The 14,799-nt window shown below is 38.8% G+C and overlaps 1 protein-coding gene across 2 annotated transcripts in view; it reads left to right on the top strand.

The window, feature by feature from the left end:
* The window catches only part of WNK3 (WNK lysine deficient protein kinase 3), a 94,239-nt gene that overhangs the window by 61,989 nt on the left and 17,451 nt on the right, over positions 1–14,799 (top strand). For both annotated transcript variants that reach the window (XM_083356718.1, XM_083356719.1), the window contains 5 exons: positions 1,314–1,455; positions 4,022–4,138; positions 5,584–5,739; positions 5,838–5,889; positions 13,564–13,698. In XM_083356718.1, the coding sequence (XP_083212844.1) occupies positions 1,314–1,455; positions 4,022–4,138; positions 5,584–5,739; positions 5,838–5,889; positions 13,564–13,698 (602 nt within the window). The remainder of the gene's footprint in view (positions 1–1,313; positions 1,456–4,021; positions 4,139–5,583; positions 5,740–5,837; positions 5,890–13,563; positions 13,699–14,799) is intronic.

Below are 14,799 nucleotides of genomic sequence, written 5' to 3'. Positions count from 1 at the left end.
TACCCTCATTTCCATTTTCTTTTGTTAGTGCACAGCACAAATATAAATAAGCTGCCACTGAAGAAAGTTCTAATTCTCCTGTTTCCTAGGTTGGAATGTAGTGAGGGAGTGGGAGGATGTGTGGATATATCCAAAGTTGCTTTGAACTTGAGTGAAATTTTATGGCTGTGGTTTTGGCCTTGCCATCACCCACATCGCCCTCACCACCTCTATCCCCAAATTAAGAACTTATGAATTAATTATTGCAAGGAGGACTTTGTGACCCCCAGGTAACATAGGTTAAACACAATATGTTTCAATCCAGTTTTAACTTAAGCTGCGTATTCTTTAAACTTGTAAGTGCAAAGTATCCCTCAAACAACGATTAGATTAGTCTGAGAGCAATTATACTTTTCTGCCAAATCAGATCTAGTGCCTCTAACAGATCCACTTTGCTTGATCCAGCTTCTTTTGTACTGGATTCCCCGTGTGAAATTGTGTTCAGAAAACCGCCAGCGTTGAAGTAGGGAGGTCAAAATCTTTCAATTATCCCCTAAGCAAAATCATTTCCTTTCCCGTTATGCCAGTGAAACAGCTTCGGATTGGAAATTTTCCACAGGTAGAATTTGTCTTTCCATGCATGAACAGAATTTCCTGGGTCCTGCTGAGTTTAGGATGTTTCAAAATACAAATAAAGAACCAGTTTGGCAGTTTTCCAAACATAATAATTTATACTGTTTCTTTGTCAAAAGCATTTTAGTTCAGTAGATATATGTGTTCAGTATGAGCAGTAATGGTCATTTTTTTTAAATCAGTTTTAAGTTAATGAACAAGTAGTGCCTGCTATAGTCTATATTTTATCTTTCCTACATGTATTGGTTTGACCACAGGTCTGCAACCTGCGGCTCTGGGACCGCATGCGGCTCTTTCAGCCGTCTCCTGCGGCTCCCAGTCCTCTGCCATGTGCAGTACAAAAAAAAAATAAATAGTGGGACTAAAAAAGTTCAACCAATCAATTGAAATATGCAGGGTAGGTGCATATCTCGCCTTGGCTCCACTCTTCAGTCAAACCCTGTTCTGCGCATGTGCGCATGTACGCACATGCGCACACATTTTTTGCGGCTCCCAGTTTTTCCTTTTGTGAGGGAACCGGTTCCGAGTGGCTCTTTCACTGTTTCAGGTTGCTGACCCCTGGGTTTGACTCTGATTTATGCCACATTAAGCCATAATATTGGAAATTTAACTTTTATACTCATTAATGTTTAGAAAGTTTAGGAGGTAAGGATATGCCTGTCTCCTAAAATCTCTGTTTCCTTTCTTTCCTTTTTGTTTAGCTTAGTTCCCGACGTTCCAAAGGAAGCTGGGACTGGCTGTGACCTTCCAGGTGGGAATGGTAAACAAGACAAGAGCAAACAGAGGAGGACCTCCTGCGCCCGACCAGAGAAAGGAACCAAATTTCAACTCACTGTGCTGCAGGTTTGTATATTTCCAAACTACAGGCTTTTTTTTTAATTAAAAAGTTTTACAATACATTTTATTTTTAACAAACCAAAAAAAAGAAAAAAAACCCTCCCAACCCCCTCCCCCCACCCTCTTCCCCCTCCCCAACCCTCCCCAACCCCTCCCTCCCTTTCCCCTCCCCCCCCCCCGCTTCCCAGAGCAAAATACAGGGTATAAAAATACAAACAATCATAATCTAACATACGCAAACAATCCTAAACTATTTAAACTACCAAACTTTAACTCATATAAGAAAACTCCAAACATATATATCATATCATATCATATCATATCATATCATATCATATCATATCAATAATTATACAAATACAAAATAATACTTTCCAATCTAATACCAAAACACAGGGTATAAAAATACAAACAATCATGATCTAACATACGCAAACAATCCTAAACTATTTAAACTACCAAACTTTAACTCATATAAGAAAACTCCAAACATATATATATATATATATATATATATATATATATATATATATATATATATATATATATATATATATATATATATATATATCATATCATATCATATCAATAATTATACAAATACAAAATAATACTTTCCAATCTAATACCAAAACACAGGGTATAAAAATACAAACAATCATGATCTAACTTACGCAAACAATCCTAAACTATTTAAACTACCAAACTTTAACTCATATAAGAAAACTCCAAACATTATATATATATATATATATATATATATATATATATATATATATATATATATATATATATATATATATATATATATATATCATATCAATAATTATACAAATACAAAATAATACTTTCCAATCTAATACCAAAACACAGGGTATAAAAATACAAACAATCATGATCTAACTTACGCAAACAATCCTAAACTATTCAAACTATCAAACGTTAACTTATATAGGTAAATCAAACATACATATATATATATCATATCAATGATTATTCAAATACAAAATAATACCTTCCAATCTGATACCCAATAAAAACAATCTCAAATAAACCAATTTATATCAATTGTCTAAAGCTATTCCTCATTCCAACTAAGCTTTAAATTCACATTATCCTAATGTGTTATACAGCTTAAAATACCACACATTACTTTCCAAACTTAAGAAATTTTTATATAATCACATCATTCTTATATTCTTATATTCTATTTCCAAACTACAGGCTTTTAAACGGGTATAAAAACAGAATTGCTGGCCAGGTTTCCTGCCTCCTCTGACTTTTTTTTTAAAAAAAAAACAAAGCAAAGAATTTACCAAAGCCTGCTGTGAAGCAAAGCATCAGCAAGTAGCATCATTTTTCTTGAGAAAAATGCCACTGGGCTTCACATAGCACTTACAGGAATACTTAATAAATAAAAACAGTGAGCAACTGCACCCCAGTGCCTTGCTTGGAATGTGCTTAGAATAAAAGCCCAAGGTAACTTTGAGAAGACAAACTTATCTAATAATTAACTGTTTTATGACTGGCCGTTCTATAGTAGGTCCCAATTTATATGTAGGCAAAATCCTCCTTTAATCACCATTTTCTGACAGCGCTCGTGACACCCTTTCAAAATTACAAATAATTCACTAGCTCCAAAATGCTGCATGATCCTGGAGAACAGGATGTAGAAGAGGAACAGGGTTACATAAAAGCATATCTTCAAATCTTGTGACAACACCAACTTTAGAGATTGTTTACTGAGCTTAAGCACTAATGTTTTTACAATTCTGTTTGTTGCTTGCAGTTAAATCAGTGATTTAATGTTTTTTGTTTTTTATTTTTTTTTAATTTTAATTCCATTTATATCCCGCCCTTCCCCGAAGACTCAGGGCGGCTTACAATGCATGTTGCCATGCATTCCGTAAAGTGGGTTCTACATATTGACTGTATGAAACAGTGACCAATTTTAATTGACTCACAATTGGCTGAATTTGTACATTAAATTAAGGAAGAAGTCATGTTTTGTAAACCATAGTGCTTGGGTACCCTCATAGCTAAGCAAAAACAAGACAAATCACATTACATTTTATTGTAGGCAGTGAATTATTTTCTCTTTCTATCAAGAACCAGTACTTTGGCTCAATCACTTCGAATTCACAGGCAATATTTCAGAAACATGTGAACATTAGGAGCTATAGAAAGAGCAGAACCAGCTAGTTTCCCTCTACTGACACACTGTTTCATTCAGTAAAAGATAAAGCGATTTCCTATGGATCCTAATTCTTTCCTGGAGGTTGAATTTGCCATCTACCGATGATAAGTGCCAGAGAATTTTAACGATACAGTACAATTGAAACGCATTTATGTATTTCAGTTTTACTACATTCACATTCAATGTATGTATTTCAACGTACATTAAAACAAAAATTATGAACTAAGCTGAGCCTTGCCATAGTAAAGGGAATTAATCGTGCTTTGTTGTTGAACTGGTCATGTGATTTTACGGAACTGGTGGCAAAGTATACGGTATCTTTGGTGCTTGTAAAGAAAAGATGTATTCTGCCTTTGTCTGTTGTTGTTCAATCAGGTGTCAACATCTGGAGACAATACTGTTGAGTGCCAACTTGAAACGCATAACAACAAGATGGTTACATTTAAATTTGATGTTGATGGAGATGCTCCGGAGGACATAGCTGATTACATGGCAAGTTACATATGCCCTGCTTCAAAGTAGATAATTCCTTACTAGTGGCATTCAAACTTTTAAAAATTATTTAGATGCTCTATAGTTCAAATGCAAGTCCCCTGCTTCTTCATAATATTTCTCAAAGTAAATAGAGTCTCCTAAGGCCAAATCTTTGTTTTGCGGCTCATGTGCCTACAGTTTATTTATTTGAGAATTAATTTTGATACTGGTTTTGGGGCAAGAGTATAAAAATGGAGAGGATTGGGGTCTGTGAGAGAAATGTCTGAGAATAAAGGATAGAAATATGTGGCTGCACTTTACTTTTGGAAACATCAGATTTGGAATCTCTGAAAGTTGTTAGTTTCCTTTAGACTAGTAATATAATTCATATTTTAGTCCTAAGTATTTTTTTATTTGTTAAATTTATTCATTGCCCATCCTGTCATGGGGCTACTTGGGGGAGGGGAGGGGCTTACAACAGTAAAAAAAGGGGAAAAATAATTTTAAAAAATCAAACATAATAATAGCAGTGATGAAATATTAAACAAGGAAAATACAATAAAATGAATTTTAAAAAAGGTGTGGAAGCACAGGGGGGAGGTGAGGTCAGTTAATTAGTCTAGTAGAGCTACCTCCAGTTGTGATGCTCCCCATTGGGTCTCCAGGCCAACTGGCAGAGCCTACATTTAAATTAGTGGAAGGAGATTTCGAAAGCATATACATGCCATATTTGAAAACTAACTTTGCATTATGGATGTTATTTATTTATTTAGAAGCTACTTCATCACATGGGACGTACTTTCAGGTGACCATTCATAGAAATATATATAGAATTATAGGGGTATTGCTTCTAAATATGTATGTACTATCATTGTTTGATTATTGAAAATGAAATATTGAGATCACTTAGGGTATATTCACAAAATTGACAGCATGGTGTCCAAGGCTAATCACAAACCATGCATTCATCAGGAGACAGATGTTCCTGCTTACCATAATTCTAATCCCCCAGATGGTTCCCAGAGGCATTTGTATAAATTAAAAAAATATGTCAGAGATTAGAGATTTAGTATTTTGCTTTGTAAGAGAAAAATAAAAAAATCAGGTGGATATGATGGATATTAGTAGTTCAAAAAGCTGCAGTTTTTCCACTAGTACAAAATGCAATAGAAGAACTGTACACTGGCATCATGTGAGAAGAGATGGCATTTCATAAAGGAATGAACATTAGCATTATTGAGAAATAAAACTTCAGTACATTTTTAGAATACTTTTTCAAGGTTAATATTCTTTTCAATGTTTTGTGATAACTGAATATTTGGAATGTGAATATTTGTGGGTGAGATCTAATTTTCTACAGCCTGTTGGAATGGTGATAGCCAGAATTTGAAGAACAAAATAAGGTTTGTATCCATATCTTCTATCCTGTTTTTCCCACCCCTCTTGCCTTTCCCACTTAACAGGTTGAAGATAATTTTGTATTGGAAAATGAGAAGGATAAATTTGTTGATGAACTGAGAGCTATTGTTTGCCAGGCACAAGACATCATTTCTAGTCTTCCTATTGAAGAACGAGCCGCTGGCATGGAATCTGCTCCTTCTGATCCAAATAACTGCCAAGTAAGTTTAGCTTCTTTAGTAATGCCAGTTTTCTGGAAAGATGTGTACTTATATTGGGAAACTCCCTTTTTATATTTATCTATTCATTTTTAATTCAGGCAGGATCTTCTGAACAAGTTCAGATAAACCCAGCATCTACTCAAAGTGGCAGTAAGTAACTATTTTAAAACATTTAACCCTGCAGGACCAAAGCAACACTCTGAAATTCATAAGATTAAAACCATCCTTATATTAAAATGAATCTATGGAACATAGTAGATTTTTGGCAAAGTTCTATTCACAGCTCTTTCTATTTTTGTCTTTTCAATTCCCCTTATGACAGCTTATCTTTGACTCTCTGGACTGCTGCAGAGAGTCAATAGTTGTCTCTCTTCAGCAGTCCTGTTGATTTTTTTGGAATATTCTAAACATTTTAATGACATTATCATAGGTTGAAGACTGGTAAATAATGAGCTCCTAATGAGTGTTGCTATATTAGCATTATTTCTAGAGTTGGCTTGGTGGACCTTTAAGAAAATTAAGAAACGTTAGAAAACTAGAGTCCATTTGGTAAAAGGTATGCCTCATAGACACATAGGTTGTATTCACTACCAACTCTTTAAGATTATACCTCCCACCCCCTCCCACCCAAAATTGTTTAAAGTGCCCTTGTTAAGGAGACATTTACAATAAGCTGAATTGATCCTGAGTGATGACAGTAGGAAAAATTAGTGGCTCAGTAAACCAAATTCTTTATATTCACTTGACAGTTTCTCAAAGATCATATCAGCAGGCTGATCTAGTAGGAATAAACAGTACTTTGCTAGATTTATCCTAAAAAGAGAAATTTTTAGACTAACTCAGTTTGAATGTAGAATCAGCTTTAGGCACTCTTGCATTTTCTTCTATATGAGAGTAACAAAAAATATTTAGAACTTAATTTCACTTTTAATAGATTCTAGTACACAAATCAGAATCCCATTCTAAATACAAAATATACAACCATTACACATTGCCACAAAGAACATTGACACCTTGACTGGATGCACTTGTTAGCTTGCAGAAATGCTGAAGCAACGTAAGATGGGTATTGTGTGCATACAAGAAATGTGTTGGAAAAACTTAAAAGTCCCACGACCATGAAGGATATTAGCTAATTTGCCACAAATGCTATAGCCACAGTACTATAGCCCTTAGACTTATATACTGTTCCACAGTGCTTTACAGCTCTAAGTGGTTTACAGAGTCAGCATATTTCCCCCAACAATCTGGGTCCTCATTTTACCCACCTCGGAAGGATGGAAGGCTGAGTCAACTTTGAGCTAGTTAGGATCGAAGGAATAAAACTCCTGGCAATGTGAGCAGTTAGCCTGCAATACTGCGTTCTAACCACTGCGCCACCATGGCTTCATTATAGCTGATCTGTGCAGCCATGTTGCTGAGGTCCATTGATACTCCAGTCACCTCATATCAACTGTGATCAACCCTGTTCATCGATGATATGTTTTTTGGGGCCTAAGCCTCACAAGCTGGATGTGAAAAAGAAGGAAGAAAAATAGTTTTGACTGGAACTATAGGATAGTGTATTTGCATGCCCACAGGAAAACTGCTACTATTCTGCAGTGACTTAAACCTACATGTTGGACTATTTCAGGAAGGCTACAGTGGCAACAGTGGCAAAGGATATGCTATGCAAAATAATAATGGGCAGAAAGTCCTAGATTTTTCTGAAGCAAACAGTTTCATCATTACCAATGCGCCACAAAGAAGAAGAGATCAACCTATTCTCCAACCAACATGTCCTGAAGGCAGGACAAGAAGCAACGGATGGAAACTAATCAAGGAGAGAAGCAACCTAGAACTAAGGAGAAATTTCCTGACAGTGAGAACAATTAACCAGTGGAATGACTTGCCTCCAGAAGTTGTAGGTGCTTCAACACCGGAGGTTTTTAAGAAGAGATTGGACAACCATTTCTCTGAAAGGGTATAGGTTTTCCTGTTTGAGCAGGGGGTTGGACTATAAGACCTTCAAGGTCCCTTCCAACCCTGCTATTTTGTGTTTTTCAAAACATATTCAGTCACCTATGCAAGCAGTGACCACAGCAGCCGGATTGACTTGTCCTCAGCCAATGACACAAGTTTCCCGCTATTATGGACATAAAAGGCATTCCATCCTCGCCTCACAACAAAATTGGATGTTTGTTGCCAATAAGAAGATCCACAAGCATGCGAAGAATCACGACAATATGACAGATGCAGAGGAAATCAGGTGGTGGAAAGTACCAGACCACAAGGTGGCTAATTAACCATATTATGTTTCCTCCAGTCACCACAGGCTCGCTTGATGCCGCATGGACTGCTCTCTACTGCTTTCTAGTGCTCCACTCTCCCCGAGAATAGAGAATATTCTCTCCTAGTGAGAATAACGCTAAGAATAAAACTATCTGAATAACATCAGATCAACAAGCAGATGTGACTGACTGGAGCAAGTGCAGAAAGTATGGGAAAAGAAGATGGAATACCAGAAATGGTTGGTGCAGAAGAAGAGCAGAAACTATTTTTATTTTTTATTTATTTATTTTTATTACATTTATATCCCGCCCTTCTCTGAAGACTCAGGGCGGCTTACAAGCTTAGCAGTAGCCTTCATTCTATGTATATGCCTGCTTATTAGGGCTTTCACACACACCCCCAAGCGGCATTATTACAAAGTCAGCTTAATTGCCCCCAACAATCTGGGTCCTCATTTTACCTACCTCGGAAGGATGGAAGGCTGAGTCAACCTTGAGCCTGGTGGGATGTGAACCTGCACTAATTGCAGGCAGCTGGTGTTACTTAAGGAGGCATCAGCCCACTGCTCCACCAAAGCTCTAACTAGCAGAAGTACTTCACTTCTTCACTTCTTTGCCACTCTTCATGAATGAATGAATGAATGAATGAATGAATGAATGAATGAATGAACGAACCTTTATTGTCAAAGTACAACCACGTGTACATTGAGAAAGGCTGAGCCTCCCTTCTGGGGTGGGGGCACGAAGGGAGGCTCAGCCAATCTCAATGTACACATGGTTGTACTTTAACAATAAAGGTTCAATAAAGGCATGTATTTAATTATCTTTTATTTTTTGTAAATTTCTGTGTTTTATTCTTGCCCTGTACACCGCCCTGAGTCCTTCGGGAGAAGGGCGGTATAGAAATATTAATAAATTAAATTAATTCATTCATTTAAGAACACTGGCAAAGAAAGCTCTTGCACCACTAAAGCCAGTCACTATCACGACTTATACGTACTGCAGTCCACCACGGGAGGTGAGAAAAACATCTACAGGTAGTTCTCTACTTACAACAGTTCATTTAGTGACCTTTCAAAGTTACAACAGCATTTTCAAAAGTGACTTATGACCTTTTTTCACACTTATGACCGTTGCAGCATCCCCATGGTCACATGATCAAAATTCGGATGCTTGGCCACTGACTCATACTTACAAAGGTTGCAGTGTCCCCGGGTCATGTGATCTCCTTTTGAAACCTTCTGACAAGCAAAGTCAATGGGGAAACCAGATGACCTTAACCACCATGGTACTAACTTAAGAACTGCAGTGATTCACTTAACAACCGTGGGAAGAAAAGTCATACAATGGGGCAAAACTCACTTAAGAAACTTAGCAACAGAAATTTTAGGCTCAGTTGTGGTCGTATGTCAAGGACCACTTGTATTAACTAGTGAAAATGCACGCCAAGGCAGCAAAAGACATCGACCACTACATGTGCATTAAGGATAAAAATGGATGGCAGGGCAAGCTTAATCTTGAAAGGCTAGGAGCAGCAGCACTTTGATGAAATCTCCGATGTCAGATTTCCACACTTGCAAATCCCCATTGGCTCATCTAACATTGGCCCAGTCCTGCATGTGACTATACATCTCAAGAGGTTATCAAAGCTATCAATGGCATGAATTTGAAGTATGTGAAGTACGTGACCATGGTGTGCCTGAGCTACTCATAAAATGGGTCATAATGCCAGCCAGCCGAGTTAGATGCGCCACCAGCCTTTTGACAACTTTCCTGTGAAAGTTGGCATGCACTAAGGTTTGGCATTATCTCCATTGCTGATAATTCGCATCATGGACAGCATCATGCAAGACCTGTATCATAGTTTCCCCTAGGTCTTGCTCCAGGACAACTATGTCCTGCTCGCAGCTACCACAGGGAGCACTACTACAGCATTGCAATGCTGTGTCCAAACATGGAATGATCATTTTTATTATTATTATTATTATTATTATTATTATTATTATTATTATTATTATTATTATTATTATTACTACATTTATATCCCACCCTTCTCCGAAGACTCAGGGCGGCTTACAAGCTTAGCAGTAGCCTTCATTCTATGTATATGCCTGCTTGTTAGGGCTTTCACACACACCCCCAAGCGGCATTATTACAAAGTCAGCTTAATTGCCCCCAACAATCTGGGTCCTCATTTTACCTACCTCGGAAGGATGGGAGGCTGAGTCAACCTTGAGCCTGGTGGGACTCGAACCTGCACTAATTGCAGGCAGCTGGTGTTACTTAAGGAGGCATTAGCCCTCTGCTCCACCAAGGCTCACTAATTTTAGCCAATTTAGTTTGCACTTAATATCAAGAAGGAAACAAGGAAGGAAGGAAAGCAGAGGGAGGGAGGGAGGGAAGGAAGGAAGGAAGGAAGGAAGGAAGGAAGGAAGGAAGGAAGGAAGGAAGGAAGGAAGGAAGGATTCTGATATTCTTTGCCATTTCCTACAAGGAAACTTAATGGAGAAGCTGGCAGGAAGTCCAAAATCACTCACAACCCCACTGCTTTTTTGCCCACTCCTGGTCGTTCTGTTTTCTCTTTAACAAATTATCTCTGAAACAAGGACCCAACGGGTTATGGGTTGTCTAGTGTGAACTATGTACTGTGATCCTCTATATCAGAGGTGTCAATCTGCCAGGCTGCGGGCCAGATGCATCATGCGGAATGCTATGCCCAGCTCCGGCAAGGGGGAAAAAGTCGTGATACGTTGCATCACGTGATGTGGCGAGTTTGATACCTCTGCTCTATATGATACAAAATCAGTCAGCTTCAAATATGGTTGATATCTTAATTTTGTTTCAATAATTGCATTAACAGAACAATGCCAGTTTTATTATTGTTCTCAAACTAAGCATCTGTTTTGTTTTGTTTTATTTTGTAATTTCACACAATTCTAACATGCAGGTCTTTTAGGTCCCCAGGGGATCATAATGCTTATAATCCAACATTCCATAATTCAAACATTATCCTAGTTAATCACAATCTGGTTTTCTGTAGAGCTGTTTGGCAGTATTTATAGTTCTTTTGGGTTGAGCTGGCCAATAAAGCTACTAAATAAATGTTAGGATACAACTTGCAAAATTTTCATCTGTTGTCCTGGCTGTCAGTTTGGGGAGATAGATTTAGCATGTTGGGGAAGACTGAGTTGAGTGATAATTGGTTGTGTTTATAAAGCAGAAGTATTTCTTATCATATGTGAAGAGGGTTGCCAAATATATTGAGCTTTGAAAAGCAAATTATGATAGTTACTTGGTTTGTTTAAACCTTGGTGGAGCTTGATACAGCACTTTGGATCCTAATCCTTCAGTCTGTGTAGTGCAGGGGTAGGCAACCTCGGCTCTTTTATGACTCATGGACTTCAACTCCCAGAATTCCTGAGCCAGCCAAGCTGGCTCAGGAATTCTGGGAGTTGAAGTCCATGAGTCATAAAAGAGCCGAGGTTGCCTACCCCTGGTGTAGTGTGAATAAAAGTTATGGATCTTTTTCTGGGTTAAGTGATTAGTGGTACAATCAGTGTAAATTTTGATAAAATAGAAATATGTCATGCAAGCCAGATGTGTATCAGAGAGCTTTCTCTTGAGAAAGAATAAAACTCTTAATTAAAAGGAAATTATTGAATTTACTAATAATCTGACTATTTTATTGATTCGTGTGTGTGTGTAGACACACATACACACACACACATATATTCCTTGTTGATTTGACTGTCTTTCCATGGAAATTAAACTCATGATTACTGTCTGACGCTTCAGCAGTACTATTGTTTCAGTTGAAATTAAATAATAGTACAAATTAATAGTTAATTAATACAAAATGGTTCTACTGAAGGAGGATCAGTATGTCATGTACATTTAATAAAGACAAACTAAGCACAGATATATCACATAATGCAGATTTCATAGATGTGTATGCAATTTATGATAAATATGGTTGAAATATGGCCTGAGAAGCATTGGTTTTACTAATGAACATCCTTCAACTGAGGCTTTGGGATAGGGTGGTATCAAGCCTCTGTAGAATTTTATCCAATTAGGTATCCTCTTTCTTCCAGATATTCACAATTTTTGGTCTCGTCGTATTGTTTTCTTGCAGTTAATGTTGTAAATCACCCAGAATTAGTTTCCTATGGAGTTCAGTGGTCTCTAAATTGAATTAACTAATACGTTAACACGAATAAACAAAGGTGTGTGTATTGTCAGCCAGAAGATGGATAATTTTGAATAATCGATTTATACAGAAAAGAGAGGGAAAAGAAGAAAGGCTTTTCCGTTTCATTAATGGCTTCTAAAGGAACACTACTTTCATATTTTAAAATGCATCTAAATACTGTTTAAAAAAAACCATGAAGGAGGAAAGTCCACCGTTCACACAGTGTCAGACTAAGTAAATACTTAGTAAACAAATATTTACTCAGATGTATACCCTATAGGGTTCCCTTATGTCTAATAACTCTAATCCTAATTCTAATCCTAATATTAAGGATGATCACCTAACACAGGAATCCTAATTAGTTGGATTATAGTGATCCAGACTTGAAGGGGAAAAATTATTCAAAGTGTACACCAGTGTACTGTATTTTCCGGCGTATAAGACGACTTTTTAACCTATGAAAATCATCTCAAAAGTTGGGGGGGGGGTCGTCTTATACGCCCAGTCGTCTTATACGCCGGAAAATCAGCGAGCCCGGGAAGGCACGCTCTCCCCTCTTACTGTGGAGGAAGCAGGGCAGGCTGGCGTCTGGCGGGAGCCGGCAGGGCAGTCCTGCGCACATGCGCACTCCCCGGCTGTTAAGGAGCACTCCTTAGCAGCCGGGGCGTGCGCGCGTGTGCAGGACTGCCCTGCCGGCTCCCGCCCGATGCTCTTCCCTCTTGAGTCAGCATCGCTCCCCGGCTCCTAAGGAGTCCTCGGGGATGCTGCCTCAAGAGGGAAGAGCGTCGGGCGGGAGCCGGCAGGGCAGTCCTGCACACGCGCGCACTCCCCGGCTGATAAGGAGTGTTCCTTAACAGCCGGGGAGCGCGTGCGCAGGACTGCCCTGCCGGCTCCCGCCAGACGCCAGCCTGCCCTGCTTCCTCCACAGTGAGAGGGGAGGGCATGCCTTCCCGGGCTCGCTGATTTTCCGGCGTATAAGACGAAAAATCTTGAAAATCATCTCAAAAGTTGGGGGGTCGTCTTATACGCCCAGTCGTCTTATACACAGGAAAATATGGTATGTACATATTGGACATTTTAACTTCTTAAATAAAACACAATTTTTCTTAGGCTCTTGGAGCAGCAATCATGAAAATTCAGGAAAAACAAGTCTTTCCACGTGCTGTTATCAACAAGGGTGAAATGAGCACCCATGCATATTTGCAAGTCAGCTTTCCCCTTTCAAATCCAGATCTTTGGATTAGCCCTACTGATCGTCTATCGTATTACTTTTAAGATTCCTTTTCTGCAACAGCAGTGCTGTTCTTGTACTTGTAAAAACAATGACTTGATTTTTCCCTGCTTGCCTCTCTCTCCTTTTAGGTGATGCTGCTCCCCAGTCATCCCCTGTTGGCCGCTGGAGGTTTTGCATCAACCAAACGATAAAGAACAGAGAAACCCAGGTGTCTTGTACCCCAACAGAGTCCATGAAAAGTGTTCAGGGATGTCAGACCACAGGTGAATACTGTATACGGTTTAGGGGGGAAAAATTGCAGATTTTTCTTTGCTGTAGTATAACATCAGGATGATTTTGGAACTGGGCTGTGCTTAAATAAAAGTGGCTCAAATTGCAAAGTGTTAGGTGAATGGCGGTGAAGAACAGCAGACCATTTGAGAATCTTCCTTTTTACTATTTTGCATTTACTTGGAAGGAAGGCAATCTGAATTTGAAACCACATCCCATCCCCCAAAAGATTAAACAAACTTACAGAAAGCCTTATCTGCCCTGTGATCACATTCCCATTTTGAAAGCAAATTATTTTGGGGGAAAAATAGTAGTAAAAGTATTTTCCTATGAAGATTGTTGTTGTTAGTTGCGAAGTCGTGTCCGACCCATTGTGACCCTATGGACAACGTTCCTCCAGGCCTTCCTGTCCTCTACCATCTTCTGGAGTCCATTTAAGCTCATGCCTACTGCTTCAGTGACTCCATCCAGCCACCTCATTCTCTGTCGTCCCCTTCTTCTATTGCCCTCGATCTTTCCCAGCATTAGGCTCTTCTCCAGTGAGTCCTTCCTTCTCATTAGGTGGCCAAAGTATTTGAGTTTTAGCTTCAGGATCTGGCCTTCCAAAGAGCAGTCAGGGTTGATCTCCTCTAGGACTGACCGGTTTGATCGCCTTGCAGTCCAAGGGACTCGCAGGAGTCTTCTCCAGCACCACAGTTCAAAGGCTTCAATTCTTTGGCGCTCAGCCTTTCTTATGGTCCAACTTTCACTGCCATACATTGCAACTGGGAAGACCATAGCCTTGACTATACGCACTTTTGTTGACAGGGTGATGTCTCTGCTTTTTAGTGTGCTGTCTAGATTTGCCATGGCTTTCCTCCCAAGGAGCAAGCGTCTTTTAATTTCTTGGCTACAGTCCTCATCTGCAGTGATCTTGGAGCCCAGGAAAACAAAATCTGTCACTACCTCCATTTCTTCCCCATCTATTTGCCAGGAATTGAGAGGGCCGGATGCCATGATCTTGGTTTTCTTAACGTTTAGTTTCAACCCAAGTTTTGCACTCTCCTTCTTCACCCGCAACAAGAGGCTCTTTAGTTCCTCTTCACTTTCTGCCA

Source organism: Vipera ursinii (genome assembly GCF_947247035.1).
Source record: "Vipera ursinii genome assembly, chromosome: 2".
Classification (NCBI taxonomy): domain Eukaryota; kingdom Metazoa; phylum Chordata; class Lepidosauria; order Squamata; family Viperidae; genus Vipera; species Vipera ursinii.
Note: the sequence above shows the minus strand (reverse complement) of the source record. Positions and strands in the feature narration are given on the sequence as shown.